General features: G+C 47.8%; 1 protein-coding gene across 1 annotated transcript in view; it reads left to right on the top strand.

Moving 5' to 3' along the window:
* Positions 1-22,077, top strand: part of LOC147701192 (uncharacterized) — a 339,006-nt gene that overhangs the window by 240,246 nt on the left and 76,683 nt on the right. The window contains exon 18 of the mRNA XM_086929317.1: positions 3,271-3,555. Coding sequence (XP_086785443.1) covers positions 3,271-3,555 — 285 coding nt within the window. The remainder of the gene's footprint in view (positions 1-3,270; positions 3,556-22,077) is intronic.

The following is a 22,077-nucleotide window of genomic DNA, read 5'->3' as shown; positions in this document are numbered from 1 at the left end:
CATGAGCATTCCTCACACACACCTCTTAATGGTGACACTGGCTCAACAATACTGTACACTTGGAGTGCTCCTATCCCTATTTAAAAAAAATGTATGTCTATCTCCTTCAGGAACTATACTGTGTGTGTTTCTCACTTCCCACAATCTCTCCCATCAACCACCAAAACAATATGTGAAAGGTGAGGAGGCACCTCACGGAAAGACCCTCCAAGGAGCTACTGATAGGTTCTCATCAGTGTGCTCCACTTATCATCAATGGCAGCCTCCACACCATATAAAATATATGTGAAGAAATGTGCTCAACTTAATTTTAAAAAAAGATGTGAAAAACCTGACCCCCACCGTAGGAGCAATTGGGAAGAATTTTTCTATCTTGTGGATTTTATGGCTCTTTCCTGTAGCCTTACTTATCTCCTCATTGTTGAAAGATTGCATTGATGTCTATCAAAGCATTGATGAAAGCATATCAACTTAAACGGTGTGCTATTATTGCGGAATTTTAGCACCTGCCTCTAATAGAGGGAATATTATCTCACTATATTCACAACGAGCAATACTTTTATTGCATGTGTCATTTGTCCAAAACTCCGCACACCAAAAACACCTGGGCGCGGAATTGGAATAGACTGGATTATCCCTCCTTGACCTCCTCACTCCGCAACTCCACTCCCACTCTCGCTGGCTTACCATCTGCCTTTCAAGCCAAGGCCATTAACACCTGGCTGGCTGGAGGCTGCGACTCAGTGGCGCCCTTACGTCGCATTTCCATCCGCCGACCAAAGGACTCCAATAGATGGTTTAATGACCACCTAAAAGATCTCAAACTGAGCGCCCGACGGGCGGAGAGCCAATGGAGGAAAAATTATAGTCCCTCATCAAAAACCCACTTCTTATCAGAACTGGCTAAATATAAAACAGCAATCTTGGCTGCAAAAACCTCCTACTTTTCTTTAAAAATAACTTCCGCAGAAAACAAACCTAGGGAGATCTTCGGCATAGTGAATGACCTGGCATTCTCAGACCGAACCTCGTCCCAGATTCCTCCTTCCCAGCCTCTCTGCGACCAACTTAATGTCTACTTCTTAGAGAAGATTGCCACCATCAAGTCCAACATCCCACCACCCTCGTCTGCCTTCGTCGATCCCTCCCCCCCTTCCGTCCACTGCTCTTTTACCTTCATTCCCCCCTTCACTCAAGACTCTTTTCTGGAGATACTTCCTAAAGTGAAGTCGGGGTCTCCCGCGGACGTCTGCCCGGCACGAGTTCTGCAGCATATTTACTCCGGCTGCCCTGACCCCCCCATTGCCTTCCTCAACAGTTCTCTGGCACAGGGCGTAGTGCCCTCTGTGCTAAAGGCAGCTACAATAGTGCCCATCCTGAAAAAACCTGGCGCGGACCCTTCCATCTCGGCCAACTACCGCCCCATTTCCCTGTTGCCCTTTTTGGGCAAGGTGATGGAACGCCACGTCACCGCGGCACTTAGCGCCCATGTTGAGGCAAATGGAGGACTGGCATCCCGCCAAGCTGGGTTCCGTCCCAGGCATTCGCCCGAATCAGTCGTGGTCGCAGTCTTAGACAAACTCAGAAAGGGCATGGATGAGAACAAACACCAGGCACTGGTCCTCCTTGATCTCTCCGCCGCCTTTGACACGGTGGACCATACCATCTTACTTACCCGTGTCAAGGCGGCTGGTATCGGGGGATCAGCTCTGGTCTGGCTCTCCTCCTTTCTGAGGGACCGCACTCAGGCGGTTCGGCTAGGCAACTTCACGGCCACTCCTCTCCCTGTCACTTGTGGTGTTCCCCAGGGATCCTCTCTCTCCCCTTTGCTCTTCAATCTCTATATCTTTCCTCTCATTCTCGCACTCCAGCAGCTGGAGGTCACCGTTTATAATTACGCGGACGACCTCCAGCTCATCTTTGATCTGTCCCCCTCTTCTCTCTCTGTCTCTAACTTCCAGTCAACTATGACATTCATCAGGGACTGGATGAACCACAACCACCTTAAGCTGAACCCGGACAAAACCGAGCTGGTTCTCACTGGTGGTTCATCCAGCCCCTGGAACTCCTTCTTCTGGCCCCCCTCTCTTGGTCCCGCACCTACCCCCTCTACCACGGTCAAAACACTCGGTGTTAAAATAAACAACCAGCTCACTCTCCATTCACAAATCGGTTCCGTGGTATCCTCCTGTTTCCTCACTCTCCGCACTATCCGCACTGTTTCCCGTTTCTTTTCCCCCCAGGCACTTAAGATCATCATGGCCGCACTAGTGATATCGCGACTGGACTACGCAAACGCTCTCTAACATGGTATCCCCGCGTATAGCCTGCGTAGACTCCAGATCATCCAGAACCAGGCAGCCCGGCTGGTGTACGGCCTTCCTCGCTATCACCATTCCACCCCCCTTCTCAAGGAGCTTCACTGGCTCCCTGTAAAAAAACGTTCCCTTTTTAAGATCGGCTGCATGGCCTTCCAGGCTCGCCAGGGCACTGCCCCCGCTTTCATCTCTTCATTAATTAATCCTTATGTACCTGCAAGAGAACTTCGGTCTTCCTCCAAGTCCCTTCTTCAGATCCCTCGCTTCACACGCAAAAAGTGGGGCGGGGCCAACTTTTCTACCCTGGCACCAACATTCTGGAACTCTCTTCCCGACCATCTCCGCTCTGCCACCCAGTACCTCCCCTTTCGTAGAGATCTGAAAACGTTCCTCTTCAGCCAGGCCTTCCCCTCTTAAAACTCTCTTAATGTCTCCTCTTATCTTTTCTTCCGGCCTCTCTTCCTCAGTTGCTGATCCCCCTAGCGCCAAGAAACCGCAAGGTGTACGCTGCGCTTTAGAAATATTTTAAATTAGAATTAGAATTGTATGAATGTTTGTATTAGCTTGTGGAATATATACACCAATAAATTGGATTTAATGAACTAGAATGCCCCTCTTGATCAGTTGTGATCAAACATATTTTCTGGTTTGTGAACTTCCTAACTGAAAAGAATGATGTTCTCTTTTTGTCACTCTTAGGAATTTTGGGTTAAAAAAACTTTAAACCCATGCGGGTCAGAGGATTAACATTTGATTTTCTATAAATCCATTTGACTAACATTCATATCCTTGATGTCCTCTTGCACAGTAAAACGTTTTTCAGTATTTCCTCATTAGAATCTGTGGCAGTTGTTACCGAGTTATTGATAAGTAGCTTATTGGTAGTACCAACAGGAAGATGAAACTTTCAGTTGCCTATGATTCCTCAGCCTTCATTTGTTTTTTGTTCCAGAATTCACAAGAGGAGCGTGAGGAAGAGGAGGAACAGAGTGGCGAAGAGGAGCAAGCTGAGGAACAATTGGAAGAGGAGGAGAAATCAGAAGTGGAGGAAGGAGCAGAGGAGGAGGAACAAGGGGAAGAGGAGGAGGAGGAAGTAGAAGAGGAACAAGAAGCAGAGGAAGAGGAACAAGTGGAAGAGGAGGAGGAAGTAGAAGAAGAAGCAGAGGAAGAAGAACAAGTGGAAGAGGAAGAAGAGGAAGAGGTAGCAGAAGAAAAGGGAGAGCCTGAAGACCCAGAGGTAATGTCATATGTATGTTTTCTGAATAACCAGTGACATCTTTTAGGGGAACTTTAAAGATATTCTATGGCACTGAGTGAACATCTGTGAACTGATTTACATGCACAATGCTTTAACCAACGCACCTGATCTTTTCTTTGTGTCTATCAATAATTTGCATTTATTAACATGTTGAAGGCTTTAGGAGTTGAAAAGACAGTCTGATGTTTCAGGATATTACTTCCTTTGATATAAATAGGTCTCAAGGCAACAATTACGACTAGGAAAGCTGAATATTATGAGACTAGAATAACTGAGGCCTCCCACCAACAGAAAGAAACGTTTAGAATCTTAAAAGTAGTCAGAATAGAAATCAGTACTCGAGTCGGCAGTTTGTAACATAATTCAGGCCTTCTTCCTTCAGAAATTCAAGGATATTTTAGCTGAGGTTGACAACACTCCAACCAATCAGCACCCTTTGGTCCAAAGCGTAGGCCCACGTACCCCTGGCAAGGAACTCACCTCTTTCCCCTAGTTAGATGCAGCATTCCTGGTACTTCCAAAGAACTGCTTCAAATCAGGTTCCCCAGCCGGCCCCTGTCCTCCAAGGTTTTTTGAATGGCCCTCCTCAGGCTAGAAAGGGAGATTCCGGCACTACTTAACCATTCCTTGGAGACACGCTACTTGCCCCCCAGCTGGAAGGAAGCTAGGGTTATCCCTCTGCTGAAGAAACCAGGGGCGGATGTGGCTAACCTTAAAAACTAAAGGCCAATCTCACAGCTCCCCTTCGTGGCGATGGTGGTGGAGCAACATTTCCTAAAAATACATTCATCTTCCATGGAGGAACATCATTTACTCCACCCGCGCCAGGCTGAGTCTAGGGCCCACTGCAGCACTGAATTGGTGATGGTGTCTGTGCTCGACGAGCTCAGAGTTATGGCCGATAACAAAAAATAGTGCGCCCTGGTATTGTTAGACCTGTCAGCGGCGTTCGATGAGATCAATCATGCACAGCTCCTGGCTCGGATTTCCGACATGGGCATCCGCAGGCTGGCTTTCCAGTGGCTTAAGTCCTTGCTGTCAGGGCAGTCCCAAAGGGTTCAACTGGGTGAGCAGGAGTTGGATATTGGTGCTCTTACCTGCGGCAGCCCCCAGAGCTCTGCACTGTCCCCACTCTTGTTCAACATCTAACTCCAGCCATTGGTGGCTGCCTTGGCCTGCATGAACTGCCAAGTATTCAACTACGCAGATGACCCAACTTATTCAACAGATTGACAACTCCCCGAAAGCCCACACTCATGTGCAAAACCTCTTCAGACATACCGTGAATTGGATGACAGTCAATTCGCTAAAAGGCAACCCCGATAAAACGGAGGTCCTTGTCACCTGCTCAGAAAACAGCCCCTGGAATAATCGTTTCTGGCCACAAGAACTGGGCATCAGCCCGACGCCAGTTCCTTTTGTAAAAAGTCTGGGCATCAAGATTAATGCCAATCTATTCATGACTAATCAAGTCGCCACCGTGGTTAGCACTTGTACGGGCTTAATGAGACAATTGCGGAAATTCGCCCCCCTCCTCTAATTTACCACATTACATATGATTGTTTCGGCCAGGATTGTGTTGAGACTGGAATATAGCAATGCTCTTTACATTGGCCTCCCTGAGAAACTTATTAGCAAGCTACAGGTGACCATGAATGACGCCACCAGGCTGATTTTTAGGCTCCCTAGAAGAGCCCATGCCACTCCTCTGCTGTGTAAGCTGCTTTGGCTCCCCATCAAACAGAGAGCAAAGTTCAAGGGCCTCTGTATTGCTCACAAAGCCACTTATGGCCAGGCCCCAGTGTATATTAAGGAACGCCTAGGAAACTATGTGCCAGGACGTACACTGCTGTCGTCCGAGGGAGGTCTGCTGGCCTGCCCATGGGGCAAAACTGCATCCAAAGGTGGCAGAGCCTTCTCTGTCATGATCCCTCAACTTTGGAATCAACTTCCTGAGAGCCTCAGTAAGCATTCGGCTCTCCTCCAATTCAAGAAGTGACTCAAGACTCAACTGTTTAGGGAAGCTCTAAAAAATTGGGAACAAGGAGCCTAGATGAGGCAATAAAACTATGTGCTACAAAGGGCAAAAGGCAACATGTAACAAAAGTTCTGTACATAAACATGCACAGGTACATTCAACTTTTTAGATAGTTTACTATATAGAAAAATATATTTTTTCTGTTTTTTATGATTATTTATTTAAAAATATATACACAAAATTGATTTAGGATGACGACTATTGATGTGCAGTTATCAACACTTAACAATTACCAAATCTATATTTCTGAAGCATTCAGAGAAAATCTTTTCATCAATAGATATGCAATACAAATGAATGGTGCATGTGTTATTTAAAAATTATTAGAATTCAAATTATGGACATATAATTGTCTCAGGAACACATCTGTTTTCTTGTTTTATACATTATACAATACAGTGTAAATTGAGAGAACAGGCGGTGTATTTAAACGACGCGCGTTTCGGCTGAGCTTTCTTCAGGGTTCCATCTCAGTAAATAGTCTATCAACGATTGAAAGCCTTGTTGTAACTTGTGAGTTAGACATGGCCTGGTTCCAATGGACCTTGAAATACGCTCCCCTTATTTACTGTGAAGTAGCTACATACTTGTTATTAAATCTCAGTATCTGCTCAACTGGGGATATGTAGCTGTGCAAAGCTTGATACAAATTCTCACGAGAATGGATGTAATCAGGGAGGACGCTACAGCACTGTAACATCCGGTGCTGTCCAGTTGTATGATATTACTAGCATGATTAGCCACTTTCCTCAGAAAGAATTCATGAGTGCAGTCCTTATTTGTTGTGTGCAGCCAAGCAAGAGACAGCATCCAGACAGCATGGCACAGGGAAGCTCTAAATACAGCCTAAAACTTTCGCCAAGTGCTTGTTTGGACCGCTGGTGGACGCTGGCCACTCTCTCAAAAGCGCTTAGAGACCTGCTGGTGATTATGCGGTGTACAAACCTCAGTTAACATAAAATAACATAATATACCAAGTGATGTCCCTTCCACTATCAATATCCCATGCTGTAAGTGAAATAATGTCAGCGAATGTACAGAGAATTTCAAAGCTTTAGCCAACATGAGTATATTTCGTCATGTTTACTCATGAGCACAACAATCAGAGTAGACAACTATCAGAAGCTACCTAACAGCACAAGTAACACTCTAGATGGATAGGTACTCTACATGAGTCTAACAGTATGTTATAGATGATTGGAAATACAACATAAACAGAGGTAAAATAATAGTTCTTTCACTAGAAGATGAGAGACTAGTACTGAAGATGTATATAATAACAATTGTGTTTTACACATTGCCTATGGAGTTTCTTTTTTAGTGTATGTATAACCCACTCAGAAGATCATTGCAGAAATCAGAGCAGTAGTTACATAGAAAAAGGTGGAGCAGACGCTACAGGCAGAATGAAAAAGTTATTAAATACTGAACGTATGCTGAAGAGGTGGCTCTAGAGTTATTTGGTTTTTCCCAATGCGAACAAGCAATGGAACTGAGGTCCAGAAGGAGGAGTCTTAAGCACAAAGTGATCTGCCCGAACCTTTCAGTGGGGTCTTTGGTGGATCGTATTTGAAGGCAGATCAAAGGCGTCTGCTTGGGCAGTAAGGTGTGATAGTTTACAATAGTGATCCCAGTCTGTCCTGTGAAAAACCTTGTGTACCAGGCAAAAGATTGATAATTCAGTCATTTGTTTGATTGATGACCATTGGATTGATTGTAAAGCTTAATGATGTAATCAGGATCTTTTAGTCCACAGAAAAGTAGGATGGTGAAGCTTTGTGATCTCTGTAGTTTATCTGTGTTTTTCAGGCAGGCATGTGTAAACTCAACTATTGTAAGTGAGTTGCAAGACAGCCACTGCTAGGGTGATGGTGAGGATGTTAGTACAGCATCATGGATCCTAAATCCTTGTTTATAAAAAAATACCTCAAATACTTACTGGTACTCCTATTACCACGTCCTACTCCCAGACCTTACAAATGAGAAAAATGCCAGATAGACACATCAGTAGCTACAAACTCTTTATTCGTTTCTCTGTGTCTGGCTCAAAAGGCCCTGTAATGAGAAACACAAACCAGAAACTCTCCTGGTCATTGTTACCAAACCCACAAGCTGTAGGCCACAAAGTGAGGTAGGGGAATACTAAGGTCTGGGACGACTAAGGAGGAATTTGTGTGATGGCATCATCAGTAAGCAAGCATTACTGTTGCAGTGATTCTCTTTGGAAATAGAACTATGCCTGGAACCAGAGGACATCAGAATGTAGGGACTGAGTCTCTGACCTATGGGCCCAAATCTCACAAGCTCATAGTGCCTTACATAAAACTTCTAACCTTCCAGAGTAATAGGTAATGTAGCAAGCTAGAACGCCACACTCTAGTCCCCAAGGAAACCTTTTCTTCTCTCACTCATGCATGTCCATAATAAACAAAATAAAGACACTAGGAAAGTTTAAATGTTTATTGAAACTAATGTTGTCTATTATGAACCAGGTTTGCTGCAATTAGAAATCATATACAATTAAGCAAAGTGATCAGCATTACATGTGCCACCCACAGAAGCAGCCTGTAAAGTGTGTCTCAGGTCTGTCATTACAGAGCCTGTGTGCAGTCTGGTACTGCCATGTTGACTGGGCAAGTGCACCAACTTGCCAGTCCACAAACCTTCCCTTTTCTGCATATTAGTCACCCCTATGTTAGGCCCAAGGGCAGGGTGCATTGTAGGTAAAAGGTAGGACATGCCCTGATGTGTGGCATGTCCTAAAAGTGCATTACAGCCATTTTCGTTTTTTCACTTTTGCAAGGCTAACTGTTCCCCATAGGGCAGAATGGGCAGTTTGATTATTACATCTTATAATCCTAACTGACTCAAGGAACTAGGTAAAAATTCGAGTTTAGTACGCCTGAACTCAGAATGATAAAATCCATCTTTTAGTGAAGTAGGTTTTAACATTCTGTGTTTGAAAATACAAGTTTTAGAAAGTAGGTATTTTCTTGCCTAACTGTCCAAGCCTGCTCCTGCTACGTTGTGTTTTCCTTGTATAGAGTTTGCGTGATAGGGGCCGGGAGATTTCAGGAGACAGGGTGAGTCAGCACAGGGCTGAATGGAACTATTTGCATGTAGATTAGTGGGTGGCGTTGCACCTGGGACCTGAATAGGTCTGTGCCTGTGCCTGCCTTCCACAATGCTGGTTCCACCTCCTGTGGTGCATCCAATGGCCCTGGCCCACACAGTCAAAGGAAAGAAGAAGCTCCATGACGCACACAGAACTGGTTTGGACTGGGTACAGGACCCTCTGCCTTCAGAGGACAAAGGATTTGCTGGTATAAATACTGGGACCCAGACCCAAGAATTTCAGATCACTTTTGGGAAATAAGAATAACCTTTGCTGAGGAGAGGAACCAGAGAAACTGAGGAGGAGACTATCCCCAAGCTGAGTGCTGTTTGGGGGATTGGCCTGTAGTGGTTGCCTGACTGCCAAAGAAAGGAGAAATGACTTTGTGCTACTTTCAAATCATCTTGTAAAGGATCTCAAGGGCTTGAGATAGAGCTTGCCTCCTGCTGAAGTCTCAGGGACAACAGAATTCACCAACCAGCTCCCCTGCCTTCTCTTGCTGGGAATTGAAGTGCCTGCTGTTGTGCTGGGCCTTCGGAGAGACTGCCTGTCACTGGGAGCTGGAAGCGTGACTCGAGGCGAAGAAGCTTGTCGCAGGGCCTATCGCGGCTCAGAAGAATCGTTGAGTCGCCACATGGCCTTCAGGCGTGCAAGCATCGTTGTTACATCAAGAAGAGGACGCCATTTTGTTTCATTGCACCGGATCTGCATCGCATCACGGACCTGCTGGTCGCATCGCCATGGAAGCGCAGTAAGAAACAGATGCATCACCTCCCCATGCGGAGAAGAAACGACGCACCCCCTATGAAGCAGTAGGGACCCGACACATCACTGCTCTTGCGTGTAAGAAACCGACGCATCACCTTCCCTGCAACACTTTCGTTTTATAGCGTTACGCATCCAAGGTACATTGAACTCAAAGTGTTGCATTTTACATCTAAAGAGAACTAAGATATTTCTACCATTTTTAAAGTACAGTATTGTGGATTTTTGTTGTTTGTGGTCTTGTGTTAATTCTATATAAAAATACTTATTTTTATACTACAACTTGTGTGGAGTCCATCTGTAGTGTTGTCACTGGATTACTGTATGTGTTCACCAATGCTTTACATACTGCCTCTGAGATAAGCCTGCCTGCTTGTGCCAAGTTATCAAAGGGTTGAGCAGGGGTTGTTTTAGGAGTGTACCCCTTACCTTGACTAGATGCAAGGGTCCCTTTTTGGTCAAAGGAACCTACCGCTGCCAACTACAGACCGCCAAATCGAACATAAAGCAATAGCATTTGCATTAAAATAAAGGTGTTACGTTCTTCTGCAAAGCATATGGGGCCTAAAAAATGCAGTTTGGCTAAAATAAGAGAGAACTGCAGGGGACTTAATATAGAACTAATTACCCCCCCTCCTTGCGGGGGAAAGTAGCATAGTGAGTAACTAAGCATATGGTACACAAGCACAAGTCAAGCAGTGACTCCACAGACAATGACTCCGCTGTTGCCCGGTTTAACAGATAAAAGCACATATATGATCCTCAATATCAATTAAGGCTACGAAAGTAGCCTGCTGCCCCACATCCGTGGTATGAGAGCCAGAGTTTGATAGTCTTGGAGCGAAAGCACCCATCTCCCCTTGAAGGAGAGGCTCATAACTTGCATCTTGAAGCAGCCGTATTTTATGAGACAACTCCAAAAATGGGTCTTTTTAGGACTCATCAACAGGATCATGTCCACAGGAGCCGGCACTTGCAAAGTTAGGCATACATCCGGTGCCCATTTGAATGGGCAATGAAACACGGGCAGTACGCAGGTAAACCAGGTGGGTCAGAACATTAGAATGACAATGCCTATGCAGCCTTCAGTTCTTGGAACACAGCTGGGGGATTGGTAGTTCTAGTGGGCTTTCAATCAATCAATCAATACATTCATAGAGCACACTACATACCTGTGAGGGTCTCAAGGTGCTAGGGGGAGTGAGGGCGCTGTTACTGCTCGAACTGCCAGGTCTTGAGGAGTCTCCTGAAGGCCAGAAGGTCCTGGGTCTGTTGTAGGGGGATGGGAAAGGTTACCAGGTTTTTGCTGCGAGGTGGGAGAACAATCTCCCGCTGGCAGTCGCTCGCTGGATGCGGGGGACAGTGGCTAGAGCAAGGTCAGCGGAGTGGAGCTGGCAGTTCAGAGTGTAGAAGGTGAGTCATTCGTTGAGGTACGCTGGTCCGGTGTTGTGGAGTGCTTTGTGAACCTGGGTGAGGAGCTTCAAGGTGATCCTCTTGTTGACAGGGAGCCAGTGCAGGTCTTTCAGGTGGGCTGTGATGTGACTGTGGCGGGGGATGTCGAGGATGAGGCTTGCAGAGGCGTTCTGTATACGTTGTTATCGTTTCTGGAGTTTGGCTGAGGTTCCTGTGTAGAGAGTGTTGCCATAATCCAGTCTGCTGCTGATGAGGGCCTGGGTGACTGTCCTTCTGGTTCTGGTGGGGATCCATCTGTAGATCTTGCGAAGCATGCAGAGGGTGTTGAAACAGAAGGAGAAGACAGCGTGTACTTGCTAGGTCATAGACAGTGCGGAGTCCAGGATGACTCCCAGGTTGTGTGCGTGGTCAGTGGGCGTCGGTGCAGCTCCCAGTGCGGCCGGCCACCACAAGTTGTCCCAAGTGGAGGGCATGGATCCGATGATGAGGACCTCCGTCTTGTCCAAGTTCAGTTTATGGCTGCTGTTCATCAGCCTTTCGGCGATGGCCTTCTTCCCTTCATGGTGGTTGGACTTGGCGGTGGTGGGGGCATTGGTGAGGGAGAGGATCAACTGGGTGTCGTCGGCGTATGGGATGATGTTGAGGTTGTGCGATCGGGCGAGGTTGGCGAGCGGTGCCATGTAGACGATGAAGAGTGTTGGGCTGAGGGACGATGCTCGGGGTACGCCGCAGATGATCTTGGTGTCTTTGGAGCGGAATGGGGTGAGGCGGACACTCTGGGTTCTGCCGGTGAGGAAGGAGGAGGTCCAGTCCAGGGCTTTGTCGCAGATCCCTGGGTTGTTTAGGCGTGTGTGGAGGGTGTGGTGACAGATGGTGTCGAAGGCGGCTGAAAGGTCCAGGAGGATGAGGGCCGTGGTTTCTCCATTGTCCATCATGGCCATGATGTTGTTGATGGTGGCGATGAGGGCTGTTTCGGTGCTGTGGTTGCTGCGGAATCCAGATAGGGAAAGGTCCAGGATGTTGTTCTTTTTGAGGAAGGAGGTCAGTTGTCTGTTGACAATCTTCTCAATGACTTTCTCCAGGAACTGGAGGAGGGAGATGGGCCAGAAGTTCTTGAGGTCCTTGGGATCTGCTTTGGGTTACTTGAGAAGGGCGTTGATCTCGGCGTGCTTCCAGCTCTCCAGGAAGGTGGCGGTCTCAGAGGAGCTGTTGATGATCTTGCGGAGATGGGGAACGATGATAGAGCTTGCTTTGTTGAAGATGTGGTGTGGGCAGGGGTCAGATGGTGAGCCGGAGTGGATGGTGTTCATGATTTTGATGGAACATGCATTGCAGAGGAGCAAAAATAGGACCAAATTGCCACAAATGAAGAATAAACCCAAAGGGATGCCCCTAACACACTGGACAAAAAGGAATGAAGAAAGGCTGGTATTACTCCAAAAATATTTTGGAAGAAACTGACCAAGCCAGTTCCAATAATCTCAAAAAAGTGGGCTATCCCAGCAGTGTTGGACTCATTAAAGATGTAGTATATTAATTTGCTGAAATGCACTGGGAGATTCGTTTTTAACAAGAACTGTATTTCACTGGCTGCCCTTGCAACTTGCAATTCAAATGTTTAATGGGCAGATATGAATGCTACGTCTTTCTGAAACAATAGTGCTTTGAGTGTGCTTAGCTTGTTAAAATCTGCCTTCAAAGTAAAAATTTAAGGACATAACTATCTATAACCCCCTTGAGGAGGAGGGAGAAGCACGTTATTGCAGCATGTTTCTATCTGAGAAACTGATAAAATACACAGGATCCCGGCCTTCATTCTGCAACAGTCCTGATCATTTAATATTACATAGCTTACATTTGAAAGGACTGCAATGAAGGGGAGAATGGAGACAACTGGTATTCCTTTTAGAAAACAGGCCAAATATGCTACTGAAGCATTACTTGCACTGGGTACGGTCACATGTTTACAAACGAGGGAATGTCCAACAGAAGAGCTACATTCCTTTCCAGTTAGGAATACTTCCTTGTTCACGGCGTCGCTTGAACATGAAATGCTTTGAAAAAACAAGAGACAATAGGCATTTGGCAAAACAATTCATTTAATTAAAGAGTGCAGCCATGAGTACAGGCATAGGATCAGAGGACTGTCTCAATTTACGATCATCTATACAGGGAATTGTTAATTGGATGCAATAAAATGGTCTGCCAGTCCTTTTTTGGAAAGGAATGGGGACCGCTGTCTTTGTAGCCATAAATTAATGTTTTGGATGAGGAATCCAGGAGGCCTCAACCTTGCGTGGACACGATGCAGCCAGTACATATTGTGTCCAGGTGTCCGGCATGCAAAGCGGATGATCACTGTGTACTGCATTTGGTTCATCCTGATTGGTTAAGTGCTCCTAACATTATGTGGTATCTGACTTCATGGTGTTTTGGGAATGTGCGTGTCTCTCTGTCCATGTGTGCTTTATTGTGGCGAATCTCCCTGGACCATTGTGGTGTTGCTGCACCTATTTGCAGGATTGATCTGGGATTTACTGTTTATAAGCTGACTACCTGCTACCCCACCATTGAGCTGTCAATCAGTGACCTCTAGTCTCAGCCTAGCTACATTTGTCTGAGTCGGGATTGAAGTGGAGTTCACAACAGGAGAATTTGTCAATAAATATGTGATTTCGTTTTTGGACGTGTATATTTAACATTATTCACATTGATATTGACTTTTTCAATATTAACATTCCCCCTTCTAGTTAAATTTTCAACTATACTATCAAACCTGTACTTCAATGTCAGTTTAATTATTGAGAGGCTGTTCTTTGGTTTTGCCAATTACTACTTTCCTAACTACTTGCCTTCTTCCCAAAATGATGACTGCATGGGACCACACACAAACAAGAACACTATGAAAACAGGTAGCAACAACGTGCACAGTTCAGAAAGCCACTGGGGGAGCCAGGAGAACCAATTTGAGAACCACTCCAGCTCAGGGACACCTCCATCCTCACACATGTGTCTTTGAAAATGGTGCTGTGCTTGGATGGCAAGAGTCAATGTCTCATTATCTAGGTCATTCCCTGGGATACATGTGCAGCAGGCCACACCAATCTTGGCACACACCCCTCCCTCCATAGCAGTCATTTAAAAAAAAAGGAATTTTATTTATTCCTTATGGAAAACAAATAAAATAGGTGAACATTCTGTAGTGAGCCTTCGTTAATAGCACAGAAATAGCCACATTAGTTACATTACTGGTCATTGGACATACAGAAGCAATTCCCTTTGGGTCTCTCCCAATACACCAGCCAGCTAATCCCTTTCCTCTTCAGAGCTCGGGCAACTACTCCCCCAGATGTGCTACGATGGTTCGCCTTTGTCTCCTCGACAGGTAGTTCTCAGCAGAGTTTCCTCCATGTTCTAAGGTCCTCTTCTAATTTCTCATCTCTACGACACCTTTTCATGTGCACCTCCTCTGCTAAAGTCAATTAACATGCATCCCACAACCACACCGCGACCTCTGTTGTCCGCAACCCCAGCCAAACAATTGCAACTCTGCGCCAGGCTAGCACTAGTAGGGGTTGCTGAAGCTTATAGGTCATCTTGGTTTGTTTTTTACGTTAGTGTATTAACCCCAGTAGGCAGTGAGTTGGTGTCAGCTGTACATGACGGCTAACACTGCGTCTGACTCTCGCCACTACCTCTGACCAAAAGAGTTGTACCTCGTGACACTCCCAGGCCAAATGCAGGAAATTTGCCCCCCTCCTTATGAAAACTGGGATAAGTTGGGTGTTCTACGAAGTCTCAGGGCCAAATGGTATCCTCACCTAAGGTGCCTTTCTAGTCATCCTATCTAGCTCACTTTAAATAGCGATAGACTATGTAAAAAGGTATAGAGCTGTTGGGCTGGTCTCGAAATGGGTCAGTGGAGAAGTGTGGCTCAATGGTTAGAGCAGCAGACCCTGATGCAGAGGTCTGGCCCGGGATCAGGGTTCAATTCCCCGCCTCGGCAGGTCTTGGGCTCAAAAATTCCAAGGACCTGATAATTCTCACCTCGGTGCCTATTTCAATCATGGAGTCCCACTCTGCAACTCTGGGCAATAGCTTGCTTAATCTCCACAACAGCCCCCACAAAGCTAAGGATGCCTGGCCTCCACCTTGGGGGTGCCCAGGAGTGGACTCCTCACAAGGAAAGCCAGGATGGGTTCCACAGCGGTATTCGTACAAGTGCCTTGAGACCCTTGCGGATGAGTAGTGCGCTATACAAGTATCAATTTACATCCGCTATTACTCTTCGGGGTTCTAAATTGTTGTGCTGGAGTTTGGCCCTGACTCTGCATAGGTATAATTGGAGAGGGCATGTTGCTCTTTATGGGGCCAACTCTTGGGACAAGTAAAGTCGATCTGCATCTACTGCATGCAATTTCAGAGAGCAGACATAATACGATCTTGGAGCCCACAGAGGTCATGTGTTGTGTAAAAGGGCACTGTGCTGTGAATGTGGAATACTAGTGTTTGGGTTGGTGAATTGTAAGTGACACGCAGGCGCTGTGAGCAGACTTCTTTTGGCCAGGCGGTTCATTAGCAGTGAGTAGGTGCTGCATCACTCACTATAGTGCAAAAATACATAACTTGTAATTAAACATTGCTGCTCTTTGAAATGGAACCAGAGAAATGTCTTTGGTCCTCTAGTTATCAGGTGTTTTTGTTCAAGAGTTCGATCAAAAAGTTCACAGTGGAGTTCGTAAGTTTGATTCACACACTTTGGATCTGCTTTGAGGTGATGACATGGCTGCTAAAAGGTGGTGCACTTTGAAAGCCCTGTTGGATAAGACCTTGGTTCATTGTTAATTCTATTTTATGAGTCTACATAACTATATGGGTTCTTGGATTAGTGATTTATGTTTATGGAGTGGTCTTGTTCATAGGGATGGTTCATATCATGAATGGGTGGTATTTACTCTGGAGTTCTATCTTACTGCATATTTGGATTTTGTGTTTGTGTGAAGGCATTACCTCCCCTGACAGTTACCCCATCCAGCCAAGGCTTTGGCCTTAGTCCCGCTTGAGCTGAGTTCCCTTCCTGTGGTTGCTGTTGCCACACGTTTGTCCAACTACCTGGTCCGTGTTTCAGGGATGTGGTGGCTGACTGCCATTCCTGTGGCTGAATGTAAAGTGCACTCCAGTTTACCTGGTCTTCGTTTTTGTGGATTAGGATTTTCTGGTGGCTCAACCTGGCCAATCGATCAATGTTCATGGTATGCTGTGTGCTAGGTGGCTCATCCTGTGGCAATTGTAACATTACATAGGGTCTGATTGCTGCCAACCTCCCTGGCCTTTTCTGCTACAACTGGGTTGAGCCCTTGTGGGGTTTTGTGGTGAAGCTTCCTTTAAGACTAGTACCATTTGCAAGGTTTTGGCCAATGTGGACCCCTCAAGGGTGGTCTTTTTCAATTTGTGCTGGACCAATTTAGTAGTGTCTCTATGGGCATGCTCCCATTTGAGGATTGTCCTCGTAGGTTGCTGAATTGGGGGGTGGGGGGATATCTGCCTGCTAGTCTCATACTCAGCCATCCTTTCACTGCATTCAGCAGGGATATTTCCTCGCAGTGGGCTTCTGTCTCCCTTGTGCACAGTATTCTGTACGATTGAAATGCGTTCTGGTATAGTATTTGACAGCGAAAAGTGCCCTTAGGCAGGGCGGATGCACCCCATCATGCCAGGCATCCTCTTTTTCACCACATCCGGGTGCGCGGAGGTGCCGTGTCGGTGACATGGCCTGAGCTCAGTGTTTCAGAAGGTGTAGAGGACCTAGCCACTACGAACATTGCACCCACAAGCCCTGCCTATGTTTCTCGCCTTGTCCTGTTGCTCTTATATGAATTTACCTTAAAAAAATAAAAAACAAGAGGCATTTGTCAAAACAGGAACAAGTTGGTTTAATTAAACCCAGTGGCTGGGAGAGTATCGACACAGTTGCGTCTGATGAAAGTCTCTCAATGTACAGATGTTTTGGCCGATAAACTATACAGTTTGTGAGGTACAATAAATCGATCTCACATTCTTAGAAAAGCATCCTAGTCATAAACAACAAATACAACCATCTGATAAGGGGACACAGCCGAGTCTTCACCCCAGGGAGTGCTAGTATGGGCGTGTGTGTAAGTGTCCAGATGTCAGGCGTGGGGAGCACATACTCACTACTTGTGAAAGATGATGCATCGCGAACACTTTACTACATTGACCAGAGTCCTTAGGGGCGACACCGCCGGTGTGTGAGTAGTGTGCGACCCCACCCCCATTTGTAACTTTAAAGCTCCCGTGAGCAGTGGGCTGACGAGCCTGGGATCCCGCACCTACGCGCCTGAGTGGTACTATACCTGGCAGATATTGGCAGCCATCGGCAACCCCAGTACACGGCCTATCCCTGCTGATGAGGGGTAATACCCCGAAACACGTGTCCAGGGATGGCGAAGACAGCGAAGATAGCAGAAGATCGAAAGATGATGCATCGCGAACACTTTACTACATTGACCAGAGTCCTTAGGGGCGACACCGCCGGTGTGTGAGTAGTGTGCGACCCCACCCCCATTTGTAACTTTAAAGCTCCCGTGAGCAGTGGGCTGACGAGCCTGGGATCCCGCACCTACGCGCCTGAGTGGTACTATACCTGGCAGATATTGGCAGCCATCGGCAACCCCAGTACACGGCCTATCCCTGCTGATGAGGGGTAATACCCCGAAACACGTGTCCAGGGATGGCGAAGACAGCGAAGATAGCAGAAGATCGAAAGATGATGCATCGCGAACACTTTACTACATTGACCAGAGTCCTTAGGGGCGACACCGCCGGTGTGTGAGTAGTGTGCGACCCCACCCCCATTTGTAACTTTAAAGCTCCCGTGAGCAGTGGGCTGACGAGCCTGGGATCCCGCACCTACGCGCCTGAGTGGTACTATACCTGGCAGATATTGGCAGCCATCGGCAACCCCAGTACACGGCCTATCCCTGCTGATGAGGGGTAATACCCCAAAACACGTGTCCAGGGATGGCGAAGACAGCGAAGATAGCAGAAGATCGAAAGATGATGCATCGCGAACACTTTACTACATTGACCAGAGTCCTTAGGGGCGACACCGCCGGTGTGTGAGTAGTGTGCGACCCCACCCCCATTTGTAACTTTAAAGCTCCCGTGAGCAGTGGGCTGACGAGCCTGGGATCCCGCACCTACGCGCCTGAGTGGTACTATACCTGGCAGATATTGGCAGCCATCGGCAACCCCAGTACACGGCCTATCCCTGCTGATGAGGGGTAATACCCCGAAACACGTGTCCAGGGATGGCGAAGACAGCGAAGATAGCAAAAGATCGAAAGATGATGCATCGCGAACACTTTACTACATTGACCAGAGTCCTTAGGGGCGACACCGCCGGTGTGTGAGTAGTGTGCGACCCCACCCCCATTTGTAACTTTAAAGCTCCCGTGAGCAGTGGGCTGACGAGCCTGGGATCCCGCACCTACGCGCCTGAGTGGTACTATACCTGGCAGATATTGGCAGCCATCGGCAACCCCAGTACACGGCCTATCCCTGCTGATGAGGGGTAATACCCCGAAACACGTGTCCAGGTATGGCGAAGACAGCGAAGATAGCAGAAGATCGAAAGATGATGCATCGCGAACACTTTACTACATTGACCAGAGTCCTTAGGGGCGACACCGCCGGTGTGTGAGTAGTGTGCGACCCCACCCCCATTTGTAACTTTAAAGCTCCCGTGAGCAGTGGGCTGACGAGCCTGGGATCCCGCACCTACGCGCCTGAGTGGTACTATACCTGGCAGATATTGGCAGCCATCGGCAACCCCAGTACACGGCCTATCCCTGCTGATGAGGGGTAATACCCCGAAACACGTGTCCAGGGATGGCGAAGACAGCGAAGATAGCAGAAGATCGAAAGATGATGCATCGCGAACACTTTACTACATTGACCAGAGTCCTTAGGGGCGACACCGCCGGTGTGTGAGTAGTGTGCGACCCCACCCCCATTTGTAACTTTAAAGCTCCCGTGAGCAGTGGGCTGACGAGCCTGGGATCCCGCACCTACGCGCCTGAGTGGTACTATACCTGGCAGATATTGGCAGCCATCGGCAACCCCAGTACACGGCCTATCCCTGCTGATGAGGGGTAATACCCCGAAACACGTGCCCAGGGATGGCGAAGACAGCGAAGATAGCAGAAGATCGAAAGATGATGCATCGCGAACACTTTACTACATTGACCAGAGTCCTTAGGGGCGACACCGCCGGTGTGTGAGTAGTGTGCGACCCCACCCCCATTTGTAACTTTAAAGCTCCCGTGAGCAGTGGGCTGACGAGCCTGGGATCCCGCACCTACGCGCCTGAGTGGTACTATACCTGGCAGATATTGGCAGCCATCGGCAACCCCAGTACACGGCCTATCCCTGCTGATGAGGGGTAATACCCCGAAACACGTGTCCAGGGATGGCGAAGACAGCGAAGATAGCAGAAGATCGAAAGATGATGCATCGCGAACACTTTACTACATTGACCAGAGTCCTTAGGGGCGACACCGCCGGTGTGTGAGTAGTGTGCGACCCCACCCCCATTTGTAACTTTAAAGCTCCCGTGAGCAGTGGGCTGACGAGCCTGGGATCCCGCACCTACGCGCCTGAGTGGTACTATACCTGGCAGATATTGGCAGCCATAGGCAACCCCAGTACACGGCCTATCCCTGCTGATGAGGGGTAATACCCCGAAACACGTGTCCAGGGATGGTGAAGACAGCGAAGATAGCAGAAGATCGAAAGATGATGTATCGCGAACACTTTACTACATTGACCAGAGTCCTTAGGGGCGACACCGCCGGTGTGTGAGTAGTGTGCGACCCCACCCCCATTTGTAACTTTAAAGCTCCCGTGAGCAGTGGGCTGACGAGCCTGGGATCCCGCACCTACGCGCCTGAGTGGTACTATACCTGGCAGATATTGGCAGCCATCGGCAACCCCAGTACACGGCCTATCCCTGCTGATGAGGGGTAATACCCCGAAACACGTGTCCAGGGATGGCGAAGACAGCGAAGATAGCAGAAGATCGAAAGTTGATGCATCGCGAACACTTTACTACATTGACCAGAGTCCTTAGGGGCGACACCGCCGGTGTGTGAGTAGTGTGCGACCCCACCCCCATTTGTAACTTTAAAGCTCCCGTGAGCAGTGGGCTGACGAGCCTGGGATCCCGCACCTACGCGCCTGAGTGGTACTATACCTGGCAGATATTGGCAGCCATCGGCAACCCCAGTACACGGCCTATCCCTGCTGATGAGGGGTAATACCCCGAAACACGTGTCCAGGGATGGCGAAGACAGCGAAGATAGCAGAAGATCGAAAGATGATGCATCGCGAACACTTTACTACATTGACCAGAGTCCTTAGGGGCGACACCGCCGGTGTGTGAGTAGTGTGCGACCCCATCCCCATTTGTAACTTTAAAGCTCCCATGAGCAGTGGGCTGACGAGCCTGGGATCCCGCACCTACGCGCCTGAGTGGTACTATACCTGGCAGATATTGGCAGCCATCGGCAACCCCAGTACACGGCCTATCCCTGCTGATGAGGGGTAATACCCCGAAACACGTGTCCAGGGATGGCGAAGACAGCGAAGATAGCAGAAGATCGAAAGATGATGCATCGCGAACACTTTACTACATTGACCAGAGTCCTTAGGGGCGACACCGCCGGTGTGTGAGTAGTGTGCGACCCCACCCCCATTTGTAACTTTAAAGCTCCCGTGAGCAGTGGGCTGACGAGCCTGGGATCCCGCACCTACGCGCCTGAGTGGTACTATACCTGGCAGATATTGGCAGCCATCGGCAACCCCAGTACACGACCTATCCCTGCTGATGAGGGGTAATACCCCGAAACACGTGTCCAGGGATGGCGAAGACAGCGAAGATAGCAGAAGATCGAAAGATGATGCATCGCGAACACTTTACTACATTGACCAGAGTCCTTAGGGGCGACACCGCCGGTGTGTGAGTAGTGTGCGACCCCACCCCCATTTGTAACTTTAAAGCTCCCGTGAGCAGTGGGCTGACGAGCCTGGGATCCCGCACCTACGCGCCTGAGTGGTACTATACCTGGCAGATATTGGCAGCCATCGGCAACCCCAGTACACGGCCTATCCCTGCTGATGAGGGGTAATACCCCGAAACACGTGTCCAGGGATGGCGAAGACAGCGAAGATAGCAGAAGATCGAAAGATGATGCATCGCGAACACTTTACTACATTGACCAGAGTCCTTAGGGGCGACACCGCCGGTGTGTGAGTAGTGTGCGACCCCACCCCCATTTGTTACTCACTACTTGTGCTGTGCATGCTGTGTCCTGATTGGCTGAGTGTTTCTAACGTTATGTGGCATTAGACATTGTGATATTTTGGGAATGCGCGCCTTTGGCCAAACGTGTTTTTCACTGATATCAACAGTCCCAAGGGAGCCAGTGGATGCGTGTGTAGTGTAATTACCCTATTGTTTGCAAAACATGCTGTCCTTTTAGCTGCCTCAACTAGGTGGCGGTGCATGTGATGTGCCCACTGCCAAACAAGTTTGCCATGTATTTCAAAACTCACTCAGTGAAGGTGGTCTTGATGCTAGGTGATATATTTGCGGTATACTTGTGAGGGGGTGTTTTAATGCTACGGATGCTAGGATGGGGGCACTTGGGGAAGAGTAGACCATGGTCCCATCTCATTGGTAAACTGGATGGTCACTCTCAGTTTGGCTAGGAAATCTCATCCTAAAAGATTAGTCTGGGATAATGGAGAATATTATAATGGCCCTCTCACATGAAACCCTCCTATCTCTAGTTAGACTGGTTCCATGAAGGGGATCCTTGATACCGTACCCGAGAACCCTTGCATTTCTGCAGTTTCTTTTGATTAGGGGACCATCCTTTCCTTTAGGCATGACTTTGCTGCCTCTGTGTCTATTACAAAGATTTATGGTATATTGTCCACAAGTGCCTAGACTACTAGTTCTTCATCTGATCAGTTACGGGTTGACAGTATGAGGCGGGTGTAATGGTGTGCATCTTCGGCCTCGAACTTTGACTGCTGTCTTTCTCTCTTAGTTAACTGGGCAAGTCCAATAGTCTCGCCCTTGTCA

The sequence above is a fragment of the Lissotriton vulgaris genome, chromosome 7 (genome assembly GCF_964263255.1).
Source record: "Lissotriton vulgaris chromosome 7, aLisVul1.2, whole genome shotgun sequence".
Classification (NCBI taxonomy): Eukaryota; Metazoa; Chordata; class Amphibia; order Caudata; family Salamandridae; genus Lissotriton; species Lissotriton vulgaris.
Note: the sequence above shows the minus strand (reverse complement) of the source record. Positions and strands in the feature narration are given on the sequence as shown.